This window comes from Ascaphus truei, chromosome 3, assembly GCF_040206685.1.
Source record: "Ascaphus truei isolate aAscTru1 chromosome 3, aAscTru1.hap1, whole genome shotgun sequence".
NCBI classification, from domain to species: domain Eukaryota; kingdom Metazoa; phylum Chordata; class Amphibia; order Anura; family Ascaphidae; genus Ascaphus; species Ascaphus truei.
In genome coordinates this window covers 228,916,642-228,943,545 of record NC_134485.1, presented here as the reverse complement: position 1 = coordinate 228,943,545, position 26,904 = coordinate 228,916,642, and the positions used below count along the sequence as shown (strand labels likewise).

At 40.4% G+C, this 26,904-nt stretch overlaps 1 protein-coding gene across 14 annotated transcripts in view; it reads right to left on the bottom strand.

Annotated features, from left to right (window-relative positions):
• DMD (dystrophin) overlaps positions 1–26,904 on the bottom strand; it is a 2,761,517-nt gene that overhangs the window by 2,431,238 nt on the left and 303,375 nt on the right. Inside the window, exon 1 of one of the 14 annotated variants that reach the window (XM_075590271.1) lies at positions 4,300–4,628. The exons of the other annotated variants lie outside the window; for them this stretch is intronic. Coding sequence (XP_075446386.1) covers positions 4,300–4,318 — 19 coding nt within the window. The 5' untranslated portion in view covers positions 4,319–4,628. Of the gene's footprint in view, positions 1–4,299; positions 4,629–26,904 lie in introns of those variants that run through there. 14 annotated transcript variants of the gene reach the window in all.

The following is a 26,904-nucleotide window of genomic DNA, read 5'->3' as shown; positions in this document are numbered from 1 at the left end:
CTTTATTTTACACCCACCTGCATACCCCAGCACTCATTTGTGTATAATACCAACCGTTTATTCTTCTTCTTCAATCAAGATTGTTTATACATTTACCATCCTTGGTCATTAGTAGCACTATTACAGAACTATGTTCTTCTACCCTGCATAGTTACAAAGTAGATGCGGTTGAAAAAAGACATACGGTCATCAAGTTCAACCTATGGTAAATTTAGACGACTGATACTTATTATATATTTGTACTTACAATATATTGATCCAGAGAAAGGCAAATAAAAACCCAAGTGAAATATCATCTAATGATATCTCATAAAGGGAAAATAATTCCTTCCTGGCCAAATATTGGCAATCAGATTACTCCCTGGATCAACATGCTTCCCATGTTCCTTATTTGGTATATCCAGGTATACCCTTCCTTTCTACAAATATGTCCAACCTTTATAGATAATATCAATTATGTATGGTCTGTTATGATACAAGATTGTGATGATCAATACGAACTAATATCACACCAATAAAATAATAGTTCTATGCAATTGGGGTCTCATTATGGATCTGTTTCAATTGACAGCCATGGGCCAGGTTTTGAATGTTTTACTAGTGTGGATAATAACAAAACAATCAGTAAAAAGCAAGGAAACATACTTTAACATTCAATGTTTGCATAAGGTTTATTAAACAAAGGGGTTTGTAGAAATAATGGGTTCATACAAGGGACACAAAAATATTCCTGTCTAGGTTCACCAAACATCTTACAGTATATTACATCACTACTGGTTATAATTCACCATTGATTAACATAAACCTGTTACTACTATCCTAAAACAGACATATTTTTGGATATTTAGTTTACTATAACATATGCGAGAACTAGTTTTTTTCCTTACAATGTTTATACAGATTTTTAGTTTTTAGAAAGATTCTACTAAAAATATATATTTTGTTGTTCAATACTATCTGTTCTGACATCCATGTTAAGTACACGACTTAATTATAACCATTAAGGCAGTCTTTTGGCTGTCAGTGGCTATTTAGAGAGCGTGCTACTTTTCCTGAATACTCCAAATGCTGGTTACTTGAATTGCAATCATTTTTGCGTGGCTGCACTCAGACTGTTGAATTTCAGCTGAATACCAAAAAGAAGGAATACAAATAAATTTTCATTACACAGTTTCCATCTGAAAATAATATTTTGCAGAAATGTTTTTCTTTTACAGAAAGGTTAAAAAGTAACTTCAAAAACAGAAATTCACTGGTTTGATACAATTGTAAAGTCTTGCAAGGTTAATGACTTTGATTATTTTATCTTTTGCAAACAGACAATGCAAAAACAAGATTAGACATTATATATATCGTTTCTGAAGTTGCAACAATTACAGCATTATTTTGGGATGTACTGTGCGCATCATAAAGTTTGTTCATTAAGTAGCTCCGTACAGCTCTGCACTGAGCAACTACAGTATTACAGATTCTTATTTCTAATACTTTTCAATTATTTTGATTATGAAAATAATTGCCTATTATAAGTGTTAGGACCTGTGTGTGCAAACCTGCCGAGATTCGCTCAGATGCAGTTTCAAGCCAACTTTATAAAAGTTCGCCAAACCAGCAAAAACTTCAGTAGAGCTTTTGCCAATAAGCAAAATTCCTCAAATTGTTCATAACTCGTTGTTTTTCCTTCTTAAAATTGTTTTGCTTTTCCAATTTTTTTTTTAAAGTTACTGTCGATTGAATTTCAAAAGTGAAAGTAATAAAAAATCAATTAGTTGAACTTTAATTGACTTTTTAATGTCAAGTTAATATAGCCTGGGTCCCCTTAGTCCCCCGTAAGCCCCTTATCTGGCGGATGCAGCAAGCAGCAAGTGCGGGTGGCGCTGCGGAGGGTTGCGTAGGTACCGTTGTCAAGCTGTGCGCATCCCCGAGAAGTGCAGGTGCATTGCGGGCGGTTGGAGGGGCGACCAGGTCGCCAGCACTCCTCGGCGGGATGACGGGAAAGGCGCCGCCATATTGGGAAATGCCACGCATGTGTAGTGTTATGCGCGCTGACTGCAACGCCAGTCGGAGCTGGGACAAGAAGAGGGTAGGGTATGTGTGATTTTTGTCTTTGACCCCTGCACTAGGCCAAAGACCCCTATAGGCCCAAGCTAGGCCCTGACTCTCCCTTTGAGCTTGTGGTTGCTGCAGGGACAGGCCCGGTAGTTAGGGACACAGGCCCTGTAGTACAAGCGTGAGGGGCATCCTGGCATCTTGTGGTCTGGCACCAGATCACCACGCAAAGAGAGAGTGACTATTACTGTGGGACACTCCAGCAGGACACCAACCCACATGGAGGCGGACTCAACGCTGACGCCGTGGGACCAAATGGACCCTTATCTTCAGTCGGTGCTACCGGGTGCTGGAGTACCCAGTAGGTATCACACCTACAAGTGCACCAACCTTAAACGCTTTTTTGGCAGCGCTGTCACACACTTTGGTTGGGTTGACTCTTGTGGACACCAGGATGATTGGGTGCCCAGGGGCACCTCAGTTCTTAGGGGGTATATCCTATCCAAGTGTGGACACTGTGTTGGAGGGCACTGTGGGGTTACGGCCGTGTGTGGCCATTTTGATGTGTGTGTTATATTGTTATTACTTTTTCCTATACATGCAGTAAACTGTTATCTTTATCAGGATGTGTATTATTGCATTGGGTCCTGTGACAGGGTTATCCAACATAGTAGGATCCCGCACAGGTGAAGGCTCTGTCACCAGACAGATAAGATTCACCCCATGCTCACAGCAGCAGAGGTTCAGGCCTCCTGTAAGCCACAGGTAACACACACAGTAGCCACTATATCTCCCATAGGGTGGGGGAAACTGTGCTACTTTAATTTGTTGCAAAATTTTGAGTCGAAGCAAACTGTTTCACCAAACCAGAAAAGGGAAAATTCGCAAAGTACGCTTACATTTGCACATCTTTAATCCAAAAGCCTGCCTGTATTGTGGCAGATTGTATTGTATGTCTCTGGCTTCCCTAATTGAATTGTTGCCTGTACGAAGTAGTAGATACATTATCTGAATTAAAAATTAAACCTCTTTTAAACTCAACTCTTTTGTACTGTATTCTTAACTTGCTTCACATATGATGCCAGTATACAGTAGTTCAGGTGTTATAATGGAAGTCTCTATGTATGCTCAACTATTGCACACACATTGGGTATTCTGTATTTAACTCAAATACTTTGTTATGACTTTACGCAGTTGTAAAAGTAGTTTTAACCATAACTTAGTAAATATATGAACCATTATTAAATAAGGAGTGTTAAAAACACTTTTGGATTTATTATTAGTAAGTGGTGCTATCTTATTCCACAACATATCTTCTAGGGCTAAAAAATACTTTACACTTTAAACCATTAACGTGAAAGTGCCTTTGGGAACTGGATGGATGGTTTCTTGTAAAATAGCACAACTACTCTAATGTACAACAATACAGATGTTCAACTGTAGATGTTCATCCATGATGCTAAATTTAAAAATCACCTACAGGGTATTAAAGATCGCCATAGCATACATATGCAAATACAAAGATATTTAGGGCATCTCCAACCATAAAACTCCACTTGTTTTTTTCTTGGTATTTATTTTTTTTTTTTTTTTATAATGATGAAAAGTGTCCAAGATAAATTCATTTATGGGAACACATCAAGTGTATTTATTCTGCACGGGTGGACACCTGGCATATACAGTAAATAAAATGTTAACCCCTTCTGTAGCCTAAATGCCTGCCTTCCCATTCTACCAGCACAAACCAAGAACAAAATGAAGGCGTTAGCAATCAACAAGAAACAAAGTATATATTGCCATTCTACTGAATAAGGAAACATGGAACTTGTCTATTAAGACATATTTTAGGTTTTGGTTAAGCAGCAGACTGGCCCATGGTGGAAATCCAAGGGGAAAAAATGTTGAAAGTGTTTAGGAGGACTCAATTCCACCTTGTTTTGTGCCCTGATAAAAAAAAAAATAGGGATTTTTCTCTAATCGTTCCAAAGAATTTCCAGCAGCTATTTATCTTTTATTCTTATAATTTCTCCATACTATATCTCTGATGCATTCACTTAAGTCATGATATATCGCTTGTAAACTTTACTTGTGAACTGTACTAACTCCTCTCCAATAACTTCTACAAACACATCCAGAGGCATGGAGCAGTTATCCCAATATGCAGCAAATTGTCTTCAAGTGCTATCTTTAAGGATTATGCTGTTGAGGTTTTACTGTTCCTAAAATGTTATACTGTATGAGTTTTTTACTCACCAGATAAGCCTCCAGGCATTTCAAATTCAGTGGTGTATTTCTGCTGTGATTGGAAATTTTGTTTGTTGCTTTTCTTCCCAGCACATCTCTCTATTTAACACATTCCATAGGGAACAAGAAGACCAGGAGACAAAGACAAAGCCAAGCGCAGGTAATTCAAAGGCAATAACCTCTAGCCACTAAAACAAAGAAAGACTACTGTACAATTCCTCTAGGTTTCCACACATTTTTGAATATCCGGAATGCAGCCACAAGCAGCAGCCAGATCCTTACTGACACACAGCAAATGCTCCCGTCTCATAGGAATAGCTCCTTCTTTACAGCCTCAGTCTGCCTAATTATTTTCTCCTCTAATTGTTAATCTTTTTTGTCCAAGAAACAGATGGATCCGTATACTGACCTGTCAAATCTTTTGGCTAGGAAGAGCAAGTAAGATTAGAAAAATTATGTCATGGCGAGTCAGTGAATTGTGCTCCTCTATGTGTTGCCAAATATCATGTGTATATATATATCCCATTTTAAATTGTCATTTTCTTTAAACAGCTTGGTGGCTGACACATTAACGTGCTTATATGAAGAGATGTTCTTTCCTAATCTGGCCACGTACAAAATGTACAGCAAACTGTACTGGGGTATGTATCACTGTGTGCCAATTGAATGTACACTGCAGTAGAAACTCTGCATATTTGTTATATACTGTACATTAGTTCTCAAACAGTTTGATTAGAACAAGTGACTGTTTACCTTTGATAAACGAAAATCTTTTATATTATTCTATAATTGATTTTTCAGAGCAAAAACATATCAAATATAATTTTATGGCATAAATGTTGTAATTCTGTAAATAGTCTATCAATAGAATCCATAAAAAAATGCCAACAGTGACTTTGTACAGTATATGTACAGTATATATGTGTAGGCGCAATCTTAGCAGCCGCATATAGAAATGATTGCAATCAGTAAAATATGGTTCATTTTTATAGGTGGCGATGAGTCTAAAATCTATAAGTGATCTTTAATGGTACCAGTATTAAAGCATGATAAAGGATGGATAATTTCTCAATAAATAACAGATTTTTAAGCATGTTTGCAAGTGAATACATTTGCTAGTAGAGATTGGGACACGTGTGTTATATTTGCACAAGTACCTGTCCAGTATATATTAATTAAAAAGTAATCAATACATTTTGAAAAATTGCTGTGTTACATATACAGTATACTGTATACTCCCTTATTTGTCTGATGCAATCTGGTGAGTGAAGAGAATAGTTCCATATGTATTGAATGTAATCAACAACGACAGACATGGAGCAAATCAATAAGGCTTGCCTAGCCTAAAAAGGTCCACATGCCTGACAATAATAGTAATCTCTGTTTGGATAGTGTCCTACATTATCAAAATTGATCACAAATACACTTCAGAGGCATTCACACAGTCATATCTGAGGTTGAATTCTGGCATTATTCTCTGCTTTTCCTTTGACCAACAGTCTCCAAAGAGGAGAACTTGCTCAGAGTATAATAACCTGCCATTATAGGAGTGTAACTCATAGCGGTTTCTTAAGGAGTTTGCTGTTATTTCAATGCTGCAAAAACATTTCAGATGCATCCTTATATATATTAAAAGTAAAGTGACAGTGGCACACAAGTGAGATATTGAAAACATTTTGTATTATCTTTCAATAAATATCAAATAAATCTAGTTAATGGTGTTGTCATCTCTGTGACTGCGTTAACCTAATCTGCTCGTTCCCCTACCTGTAGTAAATCATTAAAACACCTTTTGTTCTCTGACCATCTCCATATTTAGGTTTATCTGGTGTTCAGTATATCCCAAGCAAGTCTGAATTCCTAGGGTGTTAAACTCTACCAAAAGGCTGTGTTGACTAAAGTTTCCCTGAAGTCAGCTTCAGTCTGTATGACCTTTTGTTCTAGCATTAGTCTTTCTCTGAAAATTCCTGCCCACCTGATTGATGCCCTTTATGTATTTAAGACTTCCTCCCCTCTCCATGCTTTTTTCTGTACATGTTGAGGTACTGTATATGTATTCGTTAATATTCTTTACGATTCAATGCAGGCACTTTCATTACATTTATGTGAACCTCAATATGGCTTGTGTGTTACAGGAGATATGTCCTCCAATGCTGAACACAATACCAGTAACATCTATATATTCATTAAAAATTGTTTGTGTAATGGCATGTACAGTATTAGATATTGCATTTTAGTAGTATAGAGGAAAGGGTAGCTCATACTATTATCATAGCAAAGTGCAGCTTAGCTTAATAATTTATTTCGTTTGACACAAACTAGGCATATTAATGTAACGTAATGGTATAATTGTTATCTTCCTATTCCTAATAAATTATTCAACAATAAAAAAATGGTTTCATGCTAACAGTTATAAAATATATAGGCTGATGTCAGATAAGTTAACAAGAGAACATGGAAACAAGAGCTGCACCATTTTACTTTACCTACAATTCAGTCAGTAATGTTAATAAGATGAAGTATGCTTTTGCAAGGCCTATCATAAACATTTAGAATGTATTTTGTATTTGACAATATGAGGTTTTAACGCGGAGATTGTGCACAGAAAGAATAAACACATCCTTTTGAATTTGTATTGCATAGTAGCCATAAGCTCATTCTTAGTTTCACTGCAAAAAATCAATAGAGATGACACTTCAGAAGCCAAGTAAGACAACCATTTGTGAATCCAACGGGCACAAATCTGAGCCAGATGATAATTGATTTTATTTTGAGCACAGCAAAATGTGACAAAAACCTTTTCCTCTCAAAAAATGAATCAATATTACAGACACTTCTTTTATGTAGAAATCCAGGAAAACACGTTATAATAAGAAACAATCTTTTCATCATATAAGAAAAAAAATGGAATGATCTTCAGTTGCCCTAATGACTTTTTGTTTGTGATGTGTGTTGTTAAAAAGAGCAGCTTGCATTATTTCACCACATGTTTTTAGTTTATTGAACAAGCCACAGTTAATTTGATCAAATATTAAAGCAGCAATACTACTTTGCAACTTTTCTCAAAATTATTATAATTTGTACATGTAAAGCATGTGCCAATGTACTGTATAATTCTACATTCATACCTAAGCTGGCAATGGTTTGGAGCTTCTGTTATACATCTGTGTGAAACTGGTGTCCTCAAATCAACCCTCCAATTCTTTCTCCTCCACCCCTTTACCAGCCCCATAACTAACAAGTGCTTTGTATGATCCCTCCAGCTTAACAGACCCATGAAAAAGTATACCCCTGACAGCTGCTGCTCCACCAAACTGGCTGACACATACTCGCAAAATCTGGCTAACAGGAAGCCCACCATCACCCGAAAGCAATGCTCTTTCAAATCCACTACCTCTGACACGTCCACAAATTCTTGCCATACCAGCCAGACCCTCACATATGCTGCCCAGGTTGTAGGCATCATAGAATCATTCACTACCTCCATCAGCCCTCCATCCCCATCTGCCAGAGTAAGTGTGGGTAAACTAATCCCACTGAAGCGGCTCCTGTAAATAGTTGCCGAAATAAAGAGAATTTTCGTCTGGACAATGTAGGCGCTGCTGCTTCTTCTCCTTCTCCTCATCACTACTATTGCTTTTTTTTACAACCTTCTTCAACACCATTCATATTGTGACATATTCCCCATCCCACATTTTTCCTTAGTTGCAACTTTATCCCCCGCTATTTGCTCCACTGGTATTGCTTGCCTCCATGATTCTTCACCCCATGACTCTGCACTACTGACCACTCTAACTCCCATTACTCTATCTCAACCCCCCCCTCTTAAGCCCACTGGAACTGGACACCCCTCAACCCCTGGACACACCTCAATCATGATATCTCTGCAAGGAAACTGCTCCCTGGCTCTAACCCTTTGCCCTCCAACCATAACACTCAAACCAGAACATGACAGAACCTTATGGTCTGCAAACTTTGCAACCCCCATTCCCCTATCACTAGACGAGGGCCCCCTCACATGCTCTCACTACCGACAGGATTATTAAGCCTAACCAACAATTCCCGAAGGGAAAATAATACCTTTGCTAACTCCTCCCCATCACTCACCCTTTCCATCTGTCTCCCTCCCACCTGTACCTGCACTTAGCAGCCCAGCCACCAGCCCAGCTGCTGCTAACTCAGCATGATCATTGGGCAACACAGCCTTTCACTGCCCTTGCTTATGACCTCAGAGGTCCTACTCTTGCTGCATTGATCTCCACTTCCCACATGCTCCTTTGGGACAGGTGAACCTGATCAATGCCTAATGAGTTTAAACCAATGCCTGAACCTCTCCCTCAGTCTTCCAGGATGAACCCAGACTGCCTCTTTTTCTGGGGCCACTCTCTTCAGGGGGCATGCTGGGGCCCCTATCTTTCTTAGACCTGCTGGGGGTGTTTTCCGCTTCTTTGGGCCTTCTGGGCCCTTTATCTCCCTGGGGCCTATTGGGGCCTTGAATGACCTGCCCTGACTTCGTCTCTCTCACCTCCTAAGTGGGCTTTTCTTCACCAGAGTCCCTCTGTGCCGCACTCCAGGACCTCCATACTGCCACTGGGTCCACTGTTCCTATCCCACCACCTGCACTGGCACCTCCAGGATTGTGCTCATAGCACCAATCACCCCTGCTCAGTAGGCTTCTCCTCCTCCTCTTTCCTGCTAGCATCTGATGGAGGTGTCAATCTAGGAACAGACCTCATAAGCTCCTGCAGCTAACCAGCGCTGTGCTGCTTAATTGCTTGTAACAGCTACGTCATTAGCCTTTCATGGACTTATGGGGGAGGGGGAGTTGGTGCCAGCCACTGCCACAGCCTCCACCCAGACGATCCTCTCTGCTGTCTGCCCAGCTCTCAACTTGAGGCCCATCCTGAATGCTCACAGCCACCTGCTGACAACCTTTTGGAAAGGTGAGCAGGTAGAGAAAAAGGTACTGTAGGTAAGAGGCAACTGCCTCTTACATAACCTCCCCCTTATCTCCCTCCCCTCACTCTTCACCTCGTTCTCCAGAGCAAACAATCATATTTCCTCTCGCCTATTGGTCAGGGCTCGCTTTACAATTCTATATTAGTTATTTAATTTGAAGTGAAACTTTGTTGCAACCAATAAATATTTGCTTGTAACTTTTACAATGCTTTCAAGTGACCGCATAAAGCAATTTTGGCTTTTTCATAGCATACAATAAGAAAAAAATATATTAAAACATTTCTATGGAACTACTACAAAAGATAAAATTAGAGTGTTGAATAGGTTTTTGAATTTGAAATGTCATGGATTATACCGCATCTTACATTATGAAGCAAACTGTAAGAATGGAAGAGATGGTGTTGAATGTCTAAGTGCTTTCATTTTAATTGAAGGTCCTATATAAGTAGAACATCACATTTAAGGGTGCATTAACTTTACAAAAGTATACTGTATACAAAACATGCTTTGCTACGCTTACCACTAAACATTTGATTGCTATTACTTAAAGACCAATACTCACCTTAGAGAGTACAGTAAATCTAACATTTTATGAGAAGCATTGCATAAGCATGTGGGATGTGATAGTGATAGTTATGTCTCAAAGCTGCCAAAGCAGAATCAGCAGTTACACTTAAACAAAACTATATATAAACCTATTAGAACCAACCAATTCACTGTAGAGCTGGAAAACAAATACCTGACTACTCAATTCTTACCAACGTGTGGTAGTTATTGAACTGGTTGCATGGCCAGAATTTCCTTAATGGGAAAAAAGACAATCTTTGTTCCTTTTTTACTAAGATGAAACTCTTAACTCTCGACAGGCACATAAATCTCAAATACTGTACTAACTAGGTCAGAAGATGTAAGAGAGACTTCCAATCGAAACAGTATTGTAATACAGACATATTGCTTCTTCCTAGCATCCAATAAAGTGTTCTGCTTACAGCTACTGTGCACCATTAGTTGAAAAACAACTTTTTAAAACCTATGTCTTATTTTCAGTTGCAGTTTTTCCTGCACAGGCATCACATTCTGCTCAAATGATTCTTTAGACAAAATTAGAAAATTAGGTTAGTTAACATTGCATTGCAGAAATTAGAAAAATAATAATTATTCTCTTTTGTTTCCTTAAAATAAAAATGACATTACAAACTATAACCTTGTGACGGTTCAGGGGATTCGTGCTTTCCAATGTGTCCCTGTCACCCCTGCTCCCTCTACCTGCGACCTTCCTCCCTCGCCTCCTCGTCCATCTGTCTCTTCTTTCTCCCGCACCCGTTCCTCTGCGGCGTGCCCGGACGCGCGTCCAGCTGTCACTTGCGTTCCCCGCAAGGTGCGTACTCATCTCGAAACACCCGATCCCCTCAGCGACACTCACAGCTCATGGCGTCTCTCTATTCCCCCACCTGCCACATTACCTCCTTCAGCCTCTTCTCCTGCTCTCTCGCCTTCCTTGGCGAGAGCTCCTCACGCTCCCTGGTACACACTGTGCACGCGCATCCAACCCTTACAGAGGGCGCACGCACACGCTCCAGATATAGGCCTTCCCAGAGCTCTGGCTCTGCCTCCCATAGCGTACAAGCCATATCCCTGTGTGATTCACCTGTCTCCTCCCTTACTCCTTCTGACCTATCCCTGCAACCTCTCACTCAACCCTCTGCTCCTCCTTCCTCTCCCATTGGTGCTCCCTCCTTTATAATCCCTGTCTGTCCTCTAGCTCATTGCTCTGCATAGCTTCTTGTGACCCCTGTGTGTGCAGTCTCTATGCTTGGCTCTCCTGTCTCTTTCAGCGCTGGTTCCTGTCCCTGCTTACCTTTGGATCTCCCTGGCTGGAACTCTGCTTTGAATTGGATTACCCTGCTTTCTCCTGCCCTTGAACCCTGCATTTGGATACGACTACGCTGCATTCTCCAATCTTTGAACACTGGCTTACGGACATCCCCACGCTGCTCTCTATTACCCCTGAACTCTGGCACACGGACATTACTATCCAAACTCTGGCATCCTGGACGTTGCAAGTATACGCTAACCCTTTCTCAACAGGCCCGGCAACGCATTACCACAATCCGGGCATGCCCTCACTGTTGTGGGTGCGTGTTATAACCTTACCCACCTCAGTACTGGGGACTGGCCAGGTCTGCGGGCATACAGGCGTTACAAACCTATTTAGTATGCACCATACATCCATATATTGTAAGCCATGCATGTGATCAAAAATACAGTATCACCATTAAATGAACATAGCATTTTACATATGTACATACCCGTACACAAAACTGTTAACTTTGATTTCAAATAAAACTCAATTTTCAGAGGTTTTAGTTTAGGTTAACAAATAGGATTGAATTGAAGTGATTGTTACATAAAAATGTCAGTCGTTCATTATGAATCTGCAAATGCCTAAAGGGCTTATTCTATCTCAGCTGAAGCAATAGGGAATTTCGTCTGAAAACGGGCCGATTGGCCACTTCGGCCAATATAGAATAAGCCCCCAAAACTTTCTTGCAAGATGATGCTATTGAGGACTTTCCATATCATTTGGCTGGGATTTGGGCAGCCACAGAATCAATTGGGTTATTCTCCCAATTTGCTACAGTATATACAGGCAAACCCCGTTTTACGTACACCCCCTTTACGTACACTCACAATTACGTACATTTATTTTTAGTTGCACCATACCCCTGTGTACGTACGCGTGCTTCGTGAGTACGGACACCAGGGGGTGGCGTGCGCACCTCAACAATCCCGCAACCTCCTTCATGCTTGTCTTTATTATGGTGCGCTCAATCTCCCTGTTCCCTGTTCCCTCTGTGACTGTGTGTGTGTGTGTGTGTGTGTGTGTGTGTGTGTGTGTGTGTGTGTGTGTGTGTGTGTGTGTGTGTGTGTGTGTGTGTGTGTGTGTGTGTGTGTGTGTGTGTGTGTGTGTGTGACTGTGTGTGTGTGACTGTGTGTGTGTGACTGTGTGTGTGTGACTGTGTGTGTGACTGTGTGTGTGTGACTGTGTGTGTGTGACTGTGTGTGTGTGTGACTGTGTGTGTGTGACTGTGTGTGTGTGACTGTGTGTGTGTGACTGTGTGTGTGTGACTGTGTGTGTGTGACTGAGTGACAATGTGTGTGTGAGTGACAATGTGTGTGTGAGTGACAATGTGTGTGTGACTGAGTGACTGTTTGTGACTGAGTGACAGTGTATGTGTGACTGAGTGACTGTTTGTGACTGAGTGACAGTGTATGTGTGACTGAGTGACTGTTTGTGACTGAGTGACAGTGTATGTGTGACTGAGTGACTGTTTGTGACTGAGTGACAGTGTATGTGTGACTGAGTGACTGTTTGTGACTGAGTGACAGTGTATGTGTGACTGAGTGACTGTTTGTGACTGAGTGACAGTGTTTGTGACTGAGTGACTGTTTGTGACTGAGTGACAGTGTTTGTGACTGAGTGACTGTTTGTGACTGAGTGACAGTGTGTGTGACTGAGTGACTGTTTGTGACTGAGTGACAGTGTGTGTGACTGAGTGACTGTGTGTGACTGAGTGACAGTGTGTGTGACTGAGTGACTGTTTGTGACTGAGTGACAGTGTGTGTGACTGAGTGACTGTTTGTGACTGAGTGACAGTGTGTGTGACTGAGTGACTGTTTGTGACTGAGTGACAGTGTGTGTGACTGAGTGACTGTTTGTGACTGAGTGACAGTGTGTGTGACTGAGTGACTGTTTGTGACTGAGTGAGAGAGAGAGACTGAGTGAGTGAGAGAGAGACTGTCTGAGTGAGAGAGAGAGACTGTCTGAGTGAGAGAGAGACTGAGTGAGAGAGAGAGAGAGAGAGTGACTGAGTGAGAGAGAGAGACTGAGTGAGAGACTGGCAGAGAGAGAGAGAGACTGCGAGACGGAGAGAGAGACTGCGAGAAGGAGAGAGAGACTGCGAGAAGGAGAGAGACTGCGAGAAGGAGTGAGAGACTGACAGAGAGAGAGAGAGACTGCGAGAAGGAGAGAGACTGCGAGAAGGAGGGAGAGACTGCAAGAAGTAGAGAGCTGCTATACAGTACTGACCCGCGTGCGCGCCTCTCACCTACTTGCTTGCTCCCATTAATTTTATTTGAATAAAGCCTACTGTATTTATTTTGGTTACAAATGCATTATTTACATCACGTATGCACATATATGATTTTTGCAGTACAGTACATGCATTGTAAAGTGGAGAAAGGGAGTGCTTCACTTTAAGTACATTTTCACTTTGCATACATGCTCCGGTCCCATTGCGTATGTTAAAGATGCAGATTATTCAAATATTGCAATGGAGAAGAAAATCAAATATCAATAATGTAAAGGGCAACACACAATGTCTACTACACACACTGTGTCACCTAATTCTTGATCAGAATGGAGAAAGGGAAGAAAAGGACATTTGTATTTATTTATTTTTAAAAGAGGGAAGGAATCAGATAAATAAGTTAAGAATAATAAAGAAAACTAAAAAAAGGAAAGAAACAAAGGCCAGGATTCATTAAGCGCCAATGCAGGGAATCTCACCCAGGCCTGGCTTTGACTGCCATTGACTTGAATGGCAGCAACAGTAACACTGGATCGGAAGGCGATACCTTGCATTGGGGTTTAATGAATCCCAGCCATAGAAAGGAGGATGGAAAAAAAGAAAGAAGGGAGAGAAACCTTGAAGTGAACAGGGAATAAACAGGAGAACCGTGACCAGAATTGTCCATTGGATAATAGTGGCTGGATGAAAGCAGGCAGAGCACAAACAAGTGACTGACATTGAAACAACAAAAAGTGTCTTAATCTACTTGTACAGTATATAAGTAAATACAGTAATAAGTGACATAAATTAGTGGTTAACAACATGCTCCTCCTACATGTAGCAGATGAGCTATATATTCAGAATGGAGTAAAAAAGAAATTAAATTAAAAATAATACCCTTCTGCCATTTAAAAAAACATGTACACAGAGCCACACACAATATCATGACATTCAGGGACTTATTCCCTGGCTGTCTTTAGCAGTATATAATTATGTCAGAAGCAGAATTACAATTCCTCAGGATTTCATACTGTTAATAAATGGGTTCAGCACAGAGATTTTTTTGTGAGCACAGAAAATGTGGTGATCCTGTATTTAAACTTTGAACTGATGTAAAACTGAAATAAAAGATAAGACTTTGATAAAGAATTAAAATGAGAAGATTCTCAGTTCAAGTGTCTTCTCTTCTACCATCGTTAAATGTGAAGAAAGGAAAAAAGTAATTTCTCTTGTGTGAGATGGGTACTTTACTTCATCTACTAAACAGAATTAAAGTATATCTATGCAAATATATTACATCTAAAGGAATCGGCTTTGAAGATCTCTTAGAATTGTAGATGGTGCATATTTAAATAGATTGATGGTTGAAGTACCTTAGCTGTCACGAAAACTGCTTTGGGATAACACTTGTGGAAATAAATATATAGGACTTTTAAAGAGATTCAACTTAACATGCCCCACAGCTTCCAAAATATTGATTAGACTAACAATATTTTGGATTTAGCAGCTCTCTTTTCTTTGAAATACAGCAGGAACATTGACTCAATGCAAGATGCTTTGAAGCATATAAAAGCAAATTCTTCTTTCCTTCTTGTGGAATTGTATTGTTAATTTGTTAGTTCACCAAGCTGTGAAACATGTATTTACATTATTCTGTAGTAACACAAACTAAATATAACGCAATGTCCTACTATTAACAGTATGCTTGATCTTTACATCATATTGACATTTCAAAGCATACACATAGTATATGTGGAAACAAATTGTGGTTGATACTGATTGCACATATTAATTTTTTTTCAAACCTTAACATTGCACGTTTGTAGGACCAAACATTGGTGCCAATTTTATCATGTAAATAAATGTATTGTCATGGTGCATAAAAAAGTTAGTGTTGCTTACTTTGTTATGTTTATATTTCAGCTGGGGAATATTTCATTGAGTCATAGCACTTATTCTATAATCTGTGATAGTGCCGATGTAGCGCTATCGCACGGAAAACCTCATTGGCTTAAATAGGGCTTCCTGTGCGATAATGCCTAATTTGCACTATTGCCGTTTACAGAGTAAGCCTCAGAGAAGCTGGAGTTCTAGACTAGATAATTGCTTTGTAAGTCATACTGTTGTCCCCTATCACTACCTGCTCTGTTCACCAAGGGACTGATCCCAAGAGCTCATAACACCATGTTACCTAACTCAGTAACAGTTAGTCATTATTTTCCCTGAGATATATGCATATCCACAAAGCATAGGCTTAACACCACATTAATATAGTGCAATGTTGCATTAGCTTCCAATAACATGATGTTAAGTACTGTATGTCTTAGCATTTACTAACATCCAAACCCTATAAAAGGGACTTTTCAGTGATGGTGGTAGGAGAGAGAGCGAGAAAGCGGAGTTTGTGTGGTGTGAGGGAAAGACAGAGAGTGGGGCTGGGAGAAAGGAAGGGGGAAAGGGAAGGGGCTATTGAGAAGATGACAGAAAGAGAGATACGTTCCAAAACACTCTTTTCTACAACATGTGACCACACATTAGATACATAGTTAATTGGGTTTAAGCAGCAGTCCAAGCTGCAGTTTTTATTTTATTTTTTATTTCCTCTTTAATATGTACATTAATACAATCCACACAATAAGTAATTAGCTAAGTTGCTGATCGATCTGTTCTCCTGTAATCGATCGGTGAAGATTTGACTCGGAGGTTCACTAAATGGCTGTGAATGCAGCAGTAGATGTCCAAAGATGCAAAGTTCTGTGGGGATGATCATATGACCAGGCAGTCACTAAATACAATTGTTACACTGCTAGAGAAAGGGCAGGGCTCAAAAGGGGTGGGCCAGAGAATGTTTAAGAAGAGGAAGGAGATTGGACTTTGTAAATGGTTGGTATAGAAACAAAAAATGCTTGTTACATTATAATACATTAAAAATGTTATTCACAGTTGTTTAAAAAATGCTACAAGTATTTTCTCATAGTACAGAACTGATTTATTTAAAAAAAACAAAAAAAAAACACATAGGATATTGTTTGGTCTGCAGCTTTAAAGTTACTTAATGGAGCTCTGTGGTCTGTCCCTGAATTTAATGCTAAAAACTGTACCATAGAGAGGAAGAGTTTAGAAAACTTGAGAAGCATCAGTTACTGAACTTAATACAGTAAAGTTGAAAACCACAGATTTTCACAACAGGGACAACCTAAGTGTTTTCTTCAAAACAAAAATAGAATAGATATTGAAACATTTGCCAGGTGTGTAGATACAGATGTTGCAGGCGTTAATATTCTCTCTGCCTCGATACAGTGGAACACACACAACGCACCAGCGGGAGCAGACACCATTGTGTCTACAGTAGCAACATGTGAAAAAGAGGCAGGGCAGTGCACCCGCTGATGTTCACCAGTAGTTCCAATAATGTCTGCTACATCTGTATATGGCCTAGTGCATTGCCACTTACATTACCAAAAAGATTAGTTTGTATTTAAAATGGCATTGGCTCTTGCCATTGAAATGATCTAAGCTACCAAATCGATCCATTTTTCCATGATGAATCCAGGGCAAGCAATATGGCTGCCTATTTTAAATGAGAAAGTTGTGTGGCTTCTTAAATGGTTGCTATAGAAACCTAAGGAAGCTTACTGTTTTAAAACTCATTAAAACGGGCATGAAGTGTGTGTGTGTGTGTGGGGGGGGGGGGGGGTTGTAAGTATAATCTAACACTACACCACCGATTTATAAAAAACACAAAGCATTTTGAAGGCAATGTTGCTTTAAGTCTAATGTAAGCCTTTGCGGTTGGGAGGGATTAAGTGACTAAACATTTCTAGAACATTTGAGTCACATGTTTATTTTGACCTGTTTCTTTTTCCATACCCAAGGTTTCTTTTTGATTCATGCCACATTTCTTTTCACTGCTATTGTCCCTACCACCTTCACAAGGGGACTCACTTTTAGTTAAGAATTCTTTCTCCACGTTTACACTGACCCAACCAGTTCATTTTTTGGCCACTTTTTTGCATGCTTTTTTTCCTGCATGTTGTACAGATATCCTTAATGTAAAAAGTATTTGTCACATTCCTTAGATTGTTTAGTCTTTTCTGATACTGTATGGTGTAAGTTGCAAACCATGGTCAATTATTTACTTGGTGTTCAAAGCTTCTTTCAAAATGTCACTCAGTTTCCTCTAAAGCCAAGATTATTACAACATTAATATCTTTTCCAGGACCCTGAAGAAGAGCTCATCTTAGATTTCCATGCCAAGCACCCTCAACTGTTTTTACTTGTTGGTGAATTTACCTGTTACGAAGAATAAATACCTAATTGTTATTTATATGATTTCTTACAGTAGAGGCAACTCTTATTCGAACAAAAACCAGTGGCAATTCCCCAAAAAACCCAGGAAACACCCAGGTACATTCTGAATACATGCCTTAAACTTTCCTTAAACTAGCCCCAGCATTTCTGCATTGATTAATGGCCTATCAGATTAACAGCGGGGGTCCCTGGCAGTCCCATTCAAACTGAATTGGACTGCCAGGGATCCCTGCTGTGTTAATCCTATGGGTCGTTAGTCAATGCAGAAATGCCTTAAACGTGCCTCAAACTAGCCCAGAACATACCCAGCACATACCCAGCACATACCCAGAATGTAACCCGGCTAGTTTACAGCAAATGTTAGAATAAACGTTGCCTCTACTGTATATTTATATGAGAATACTGCCTACTTAGCCAAGACAAAACAATATATAAATAGGAAAATATACATGATACAAGTAAAATGCATGGTGTTCAATTATATCATTCTTTCTTCTATGTACTATACATCTCATTATGTAGCCTGTCATTATGTCAGTTGGTAAGTACCCAATATATAGTGTAGTAATGGCTATGACATATTGTGAATGAGTTACAGTACTAAACAGTCAAAAAGCATAGAAACGCATGTTATCACTAAATTTTGTACTTTGCTGTTCTAGGCAGGTTCTTCAAAAACAAAAAAGAAAAAGTGGGACAGACAGAAATGGTGCATGACTCCCCTAATCTTAATTACCAAAAACATCCATAAGTGTATAATACTGAAATATATATATAGTTACATAGTTACATAGTAGATGCGGTTGAAAAAAGACGTGTCCGTCAAGTTCAACCTATGCTAAATTTAGACAACAGATACTTTATCCTATATCCGTACATGCACTATATTGATCCAGAAAAAGGCAAACAAAAAACCCCAATGACATATCATCCAATGATATCTCATAAGGGGAAAAATAAATTCCTTCCCGACTCCAAGATTTTGCAATCAGATTACTCCCTGGATCAACATCCTTTTCATGTTTACTTATTTGGTATATCTCTATATCCTTCCTTGCTAAAAAGATGTCCAACCTTTGTATGAACAAATCTATTGTATCTGCCATCACAGTCTCCATGGGTAATGAATTCCACATTTAACTGCCCTTACTGTAAAGAAACCTTTCATTTGTTGCTTGTGAAATCTCCTTTCCTCCAACCTTAAGGGATGGCCCCAAGTCCTTTGTACTGTCGTTGGGATAAATAGTTATTTTGAAAGCTCTTTGTACTGTCCCTGAATATATTTGTATAATTAATAATATAATTATTGTATATTCCCCCTCTTAGATGCCTCTTTTCTAATGTAAATAAATCTAGCCTCTCCTCATAAATTAGATTGTTCATCCCATTTATTAATTTGGTGGCTCTTCTCTGCACTCTCTCTAGTTCCATAATGTATTTTCTAAGGAGTGGTGCCCAAAATTGTACTCCATATTCAAGGTGTGGCCTTACTAATGTTTTATACATGGGCATAATTATGTTTGCTTCCCTTCCATTCATTGCCCGTTTAAAGCAAGATAAGATCTTGTTTGCCTTTGCAGCTACTGCATGACTTTGGGCACTATTGCTAAGCCTGCTGTCTACCAGCACTAGACGGATCCTGGTCAGAGAAAACCAGGAAAAAAACTCCTCCATGAATTGCACTCAACTAATATCAGAGTGTATATATTAGTCAACAAATTGACAATTGTTATTAGATGAATCAACTTAATCATAAGGGCTATATAGTGGCCAATAGTGCTGAGAAATTGAACAAAAACCTCATTAAAATAAAGAAAACAATAAAATGTTATTAATCAACAATATGAATGCTCAATGAGTGCTTCACAATGTGAAGTTATAACATTGTGCGTGGAGATCGAGGGCTATGGATAAGGGCTAAATTGGTGTCAAAAAGCTGCCAAGACAACTTCAATAGATGTATCGCCAAATCAAAGCTGGTTTATAGTCATCAGTGGATAGTCCTTACAGGTATGTTACCTAGGCATAGAACAACCAAAATGGCCCAAAGATAAAAGTCTGTCAATTTAATTTATTTATAGCAAACCATTTGTGGTCTAACACACATTATATCCTCTATATACCTTTATGATACAACATAACCACAAGTACAATGTGTGATATTGAATTTGTGACATACTTCAATAAATAGTCTGCAGGACAAAACGAACAGGTGGTTAGGTATGTGTGAGTGTCACTATCCATTCACTTATACACATATGACTATTTGTTACAACATCTTAACCTTGTAACAGTAACAATGTGACAGTCAAGAGTCACATAAAGTGAATAGTGGAACAAATTGTAAATGATTGCAGTGCCTGAAATAAAACTCCAATGGGATGTGAGATCCCTTGGAGGTCTTCTTACCCAGAAGGTATATTGCACTTATCTTAATTATACCGTTGAGAAAGAAATGCAGTCCCAGGTAGACACATAGTAAATAAGTATATCATAATAAATCAGTGTCAATTTGCAGCCTCCGATTACTCGCGTTGAGAACATAAAATAACAGAAGTTGTTAAATGTAGCGGTGTAAAGAGTTAACCAACAAAAGTAAAGTTAAATTTATACAAGTGTATTCGAATGGCGCCAATCATAATCCATGCTGCTGAGAAAAACACACAATCTTAAGCAAACACACAGTGATGGTCAGTGTGTCCCGATACAGTAAGATCTCAAAACAGCCCCTACTCACATAGATCAAATTCATGTATTATCATAATAGTATACCAAACATACATTTGTAGCGCATATTACAAATCACCGCTATACTACCCGTTCGTGGTCCGTAGCTCAAAACTGCCTCCGCATCAGCTCCCTGCCACTGACGTCACCGTCATTACGTCAATAAAACCCGGCGTACGTTTCACGTCATACCTTACGCATCTTCAGGGGAGGTCTACAGCACTCCTAAATCCTTCTCCATCAAGGATTCCCATAATTTATCCCCATTTCATTTGTAAGTCACCTGTATATTCTTGCTTCCCAAATGCATAACCTTACATTTATCTGTATTAAACCTCAACTGCCATTTACCTTCCCAATTTCCAGTCTCTCCAAGTCCTTCTGAAGAGAAATTACATCCTGCTCTGATTCTATTACCTTACACAATTTCGTGTCATCAGCAAAGATGGAGACTTTGCTTTCAATGCCAACCTCAAGATCATTAATAAACAAGTTAAAAAGCAGGGGTCCCAGAACCGATCCCTGAGGAACTCCCCTCACGACTTTAGCCCAACCTGAAAAAGTTAAATTTATGACAACCCTCTGTTTTCTATCCTTCAACCAGTTTTCAATCCAGGTGCATATAATTTTACTGAGTTCAATTTGCTTTATTTTGTACACCAACCTCTTGTGTGGAACCATATCAAAAGCCTTTGCAAAATCTAAGTAGACCACATCAACTGAATTACCCTGGTCTAATTTCCTACTTGCCTCCTCAAAGAAACAAATAAGGTTAGTTTGGCAAGATCTATCCTTCATAAATCCATGTGTCTATTACTAATAATTTTGTTTTCCATTAGGTATTCCTGAATTTTACCCGTATTAAACCTTCAAGTAGCTTCCCGACTATTGAAGTCAGGCTTACAGGTCTGCAATTCCCCGGTTGTGATCTAGCTCCCTTTTTAAATATAGGCGCCACATCTGCTTTACGCCAATCTTGTGGTACTGAGCCTGTGGAAATGGAGTCCATGAATATTAAATGTAATGGTTTGGAGGAGGGCTGCAGTGTGTTTTGTGGGTGTAGAGGGAGGGGGGCTGCAGAGTGTGTAGGGGGGATTGCAGAGTATTTGTGTGTATGTAAAGGGGGCCGTGTGTATGTCCTTTTAATAAAATTGCAGTAAAAGCATAAGAATGTAGATAATCATGCTGATAAAAATCAATATGACTACAAAGTGTCTCTTTCTTATGTTAAATTTTTTTTTTTTTAAATAAATAAAAATAAGCCTACATTTAGCCAAAATAGTAATAATCCCCGAAGAACCGGGCATTACTGGCCAATAATGCCCTGGCTGGGTTAGTCCCTCGGCGACGCCTCGAGCCTTCAACTCTTCCAGCCAGGTCATTATTGGCCAGTAATACCCTGTTCTTTGGGGATTATTACCTAATTATCAAACAAACATTAAACGTTGTATAAATAAAAGTTACATGGTTGAATACTTAATTACAGTTCCTATTTATTTTGACAGAGCTTGGGAATCCATCTTTACATTCAGAGACTGTAACTGTCCTCTAATTGTGCCTCCTTCACCCGCTACTTGATATCTTTTGTGTGAAATGAAGTGTATTACAGTCAAGCAATTTAATTATTCAACCCACATACAAAACTAAATTAGGGGCTATAAATCTTCCTGTAATAAAATGAGCATATTCTCTGTGAATATATGCTTCCTGCTTGTTTATATAAAGCATGTGTGGATGCAATGTTAAAAATTAAGCCTAATGCACCAGAATTTAACAATTATAAACTTCACCTTTCCTGGCTGAAACTACCAGTTGCGGAAGCTGACCTGATACATGTAGACAATGAGTGACAACTACCATAATGTTATATACAGTAATGCTGTACCGCTTGCTATATCATTTCATCTCCTTCCTCATCCTTAATAAAAAGTTGTTCTTTTTCCTAAATATAATGGCTTTAGTTTTAATAACTGCTGCTGAACAGATGTAGTAGGCGTTATTGCCACTGCTGGCGTGCTATAACATGTTAACTATGCTCCTTTTTTGCAAGTGCCCAATTCAAACACAAAGGTGTCTGCACCCGCTGGCATGTGTGTGTCCCACTATTAAGCACTATTGGGAGCAATACATCTTCTACATCTGTATGTGATCTATGGGTGTATGTATTTATATGGTGGTGGACTTTTTATTTGTTGCATATCTCTGAATAGATAAGGCACAACCACATGAACAAATGCACTCTTGACCTTATAATGGGGCATGATGTGACATCATGATGACATCAGTATTTAAATATATATATATATATATATATTTGGCGGCCTTGTGTTCCACAATACACTTTTTTGACATCGACCTTGCAGTGTGCCGTCTTCTTTGGTCATCAGGATCCCCTGGTTACCACACATCTATATATATATATATATGTATAGATATATATATACATATACATATACATATACATACATACATACATATATGTATATATATATGTATATATATATATGTATATATGTATGTATAATCTATTTGGGCCGGCTTGATGGTGGTGCTTTCGGTGCGAATACACCTGGCACCAGCACTTCAAGAGGCCCTCGCGACTCCTTTGATTAAGGTTCTTAATGTAAACATGTCACTAGTATATTTTATTCCAATTAGTAGGAGCACTGGATCTGTTCTTTTGTTTTCCATATATGTAAGGCCAATCCTTTTACCAGCAGCACACTTCACAAAGGGCGGAGCGAAGGTAATATGTACACTCTTCCATATTTATTTATTTATAAAATGTTTTATCAGGAAGTAATTGAGAATTACCTCTCGTTTTCAAGTATGTTCTGGGCATAGAGTTAAGATGACAAATAATATATGGTTACAAATACAGTTACATAAGTGAACAGGGTATACATTATATACAAGACATAGCATGCACAGTTATAGATAATACACAGTATATTATAGACGTATGTAACAGTTACAGACCATATTAAAATGTGAGACAGCTTTTGGTTTTGAAAGAACTTAGACTGGTGGTGGCTGTGAGGGTCTCTTGTAGGTTGTTCCAGTTTTGGGGGGCACGGTAAGAGAAAAGAGCTGCTGGTTACTTTAATGAACCTTGGGACCATGAATAGTCTTTTGGAGTCAAATCTCAGATGATGTGCTGCATGTGATAGGGGTGAGGAGCTTGTTCAGATGGACGGGTAGTTTGCCCAGAAAGTATTTGAAGGCAAGACAGGAAAGGTGAACTTTGCACATAAACTCAAGTGATGAGCAATCTAGTTCTTTGAGCATTTCGCAGTGATGTGTGTTGTAGTTGCATTGGAGAACAAAATGGCATATTGAATTGTAGAGGGTATCAAGTTTGCTAAGGTGAGTTTGGGGTGCCGAACCGTATACTATGTCTCCATAGTCGATAATTAGCATTATCATCTGCTGTGTGATACACTTTCTGACCAGCAGACTTAGTAAGGATTTGTTCCTGTAAAGTACACCAAGTGTGGCATAGGTTTAGGATGCCAGGGTATCAATGTGCATCCCAAATGTTAAATGGGAGTCAAACCATATGCCCAAGTATTTAAAACTAGTAATAGGAGTTAGGGTGGTATTGGCGTTGGTTCTGATCTGGAGCTCAGTCATTGGACGCTTTGAAAATGTAGCCTTGGTCCCAAATACCATTGTTACAGTCTTGTCAGTGTTTAAAAACAGTTTATTTTGGGAAATCCAATTTTCAGGTCTCAACAAGTCAGATTGAAGTATGTGTTCAAGGTCGGAGAGGGTAGGGCTGTGTGCCCCAGAACAGAGCCTTGTGGGACACCACAGGTGATATCCAAATTAGAGCCTGAGATAGACACATGTTGGGATCTACCTGATAGGTAGGAATTATACCAGTTTAAAGCATGCTTCCCTATTCCAGAGCACTGGCGTTTGTTTAGCAAGATAACATGATCAACAGTATCAAAAGCCTTTGCAAAATCTAGGAATATTGCACCAGTGAGTTGTCCCAGTTCCATTCCACACAGGATTGCAAACTTTTAGCAGGGTAGTTATCGTGGAGTGTTTGATGCAAAAGCCAGATTGGAATTGGCTAGGGAAATTTGTCTTGGTATAGTAATCGCTTAATTAGGAGTGAACACATTTTCCATGACTTTGGATAGTATTGGGAGAAGAGAGATTGGCCTCTAGTTTGAGACATTGTTTCTCTCCCCCTCCACCCCCCCCTCCCCACACTGTGAAGATTGGGACAACTCTGGCAGTTTTCCAGATCTTAGGGCTATGGCCTGCAGACAAAATAGAGTTGACAATGGAAGCAATTGGTTTGGCAATGGCTGGGGCACCAAGTCTTAGGAACTTACTGTAGATTGCAGTAAGTAATATAACAAGTAGTTACAATACCCAAGGCTTGTGTTAGCACTTAACTCTTGTATAAAGTATTATGAGCAGCAACATACTACAATTGTGTAGCCATATAGCCCCCTTGCTACCAAATTTCCCTGCCCTAGTACTGTCAGTTCTAATAATTGCTGGCAGTACTAGGGTTAGGTTTCTTGCACGTGTGCCTGCATGTGAGATGGCTAACCAGAGAGACACTAAGTCGCCAAGTGCAGGTGCAGGAGCCTGGAAGTTGGAGTCACATGTAAGGAGGGTGGGCTGACTAGGCCTGTGATGTCATCTGGGCCTGCCCAGATATTGGGGGAGAGGGATTAACCCCTCCCCATGTATAAAGGGTGAGGGCCCCCTCCCTAGTGGTGCTGTTATCTGCCCTCTGTGAGAAGAGAGTTTTGATTGAGTGCTGTTCTGCCTTACCCCTGAAGTGTTTCTGAGTACAGAGAGTATCCAGGGCTCTGGCTACTCTACCTTTCCCTGTAGGAGAGAGGGAAGGATACCCCTGAGCCAGAATGCCTTTTCAGGAGGAGGACTATGTATGCTGTAAGGATGTATCTGTGCTGTGAGACCCCGAATAAAAGACAAGTTGCATTGTTGCTGGTACCCCAGAATGCTTCTTGCTAGACACACACTGCACACACTCACAGCACACTGCACACTCACATCACACTGCACACACTGCACACACTCACAGCTCACTGCACACTGCACTCACACACAGCACCGGCACACAGAGCACACTGCACACAATGCACACACTCACAGCATGCACACAGCCCCCCACCCCCCCTACCTTTGGTGTCAGCTGCTGGGGCATCGTGGGGCTGCTGGTGGGGATCGTTGCGGGGCTGGGGGGAATTGGTGTGGTGCTGGGGGGTGGATCGTGCGGGCTGGGGATTTGTGCAGGGATCGTGCGGGGCTGGGGGCGGGATCAGTGGGGGGAATCGGTGTGGCGCTGCTGGGGGAAGTGAGGCTGCTGGGGGAAGTGCGAGAAACCTGCAGACCTGGAAACACTGGTGTGGGGAATGCTGGGAGAAGTACGGTGGCTGCTGGAGGATGTGTAGGGCTGCCGGCGCCTCACCCCGCCTCTTCCCGCCTCCTCCCGATCAGACGCACAGGAGCCATTTTTTTAAATTAGCGTGACCCCGTTTATAGCGCGGTCAGATCGGGTGGCCCCCGAGGACCGTGCTATAATGGGGTTAAGCTATATATATATATATATATAGTGAATTTTATTCTACAACATGAATAACTTACATGTGATAGTACAGTAGCGACATACTTTATTAAAGTAAATGCCGGCGGCATGCCGGGATCTACCCCAGCTGCCGCCAGTCAGAAACGCGCGCCGCCGCGTTTCCCCCACGCACCCCCCCTCCACATCGCGCGCAATTACCCCCCCAAAGACACCCCGAACCCGGCTTCTACTCTGCCCCTCTGCTTCCCCGCACCCCCGCTTACCTAGATTTGAACTCCAGGGGTGTCGGGGAAGCCTGGGGAAGCCGGGGAAGACGGGGAAGCCGGGCGCGCTTGTGACCGTGACGTCACAGTGCGCCGCCACGCGCCGCGGCTACCCGCTTCCCAGCCTCATTCAGCCAGCGGCATTTGCTCGAATAAGAGCTGCCGCTGCTGTATAGTACAGGGTTGTGCAAACGTTTACCCCTGTGCCCCCTGTCTGCACTCCCCCCTGCTTGCGCCGCCCTCCTTACCATGTTTCTGGCGTCGAATGACGCGGCTGGGTCACGTGATGTCATATTGCCATGGCAATGTGCTGTCACGTGACCACATGGCGTCATGTGACGCCGCGTTGCAGGAGACAAGTTAAGTGATGTTACAGAGGCCTTTCGCGATCCCCCGACATATAATTTAAATGCCTTGGGGAAGATCGTGTGGCCTCTGCAACTGCTGCGCACTCCCTGAAAAATCTTGCGCCCTCCCTCAGTTTGCGCACCGCTGGTATAGTATATTATAATAATTATTCTATTGCCAGTGGTTGCACATATATAATAAAACCAACCGAGAGAGAATATTTTATTTTTATCATATATGTCATTATAATGAACACATTGAACGTACCAGTGGGTGATGACATATGAATTATTTTTATCTTCAGTGTTTCATTATTAGTTGTTAGAGCTGATCCCTTCCCCAACAAGCATTGAAA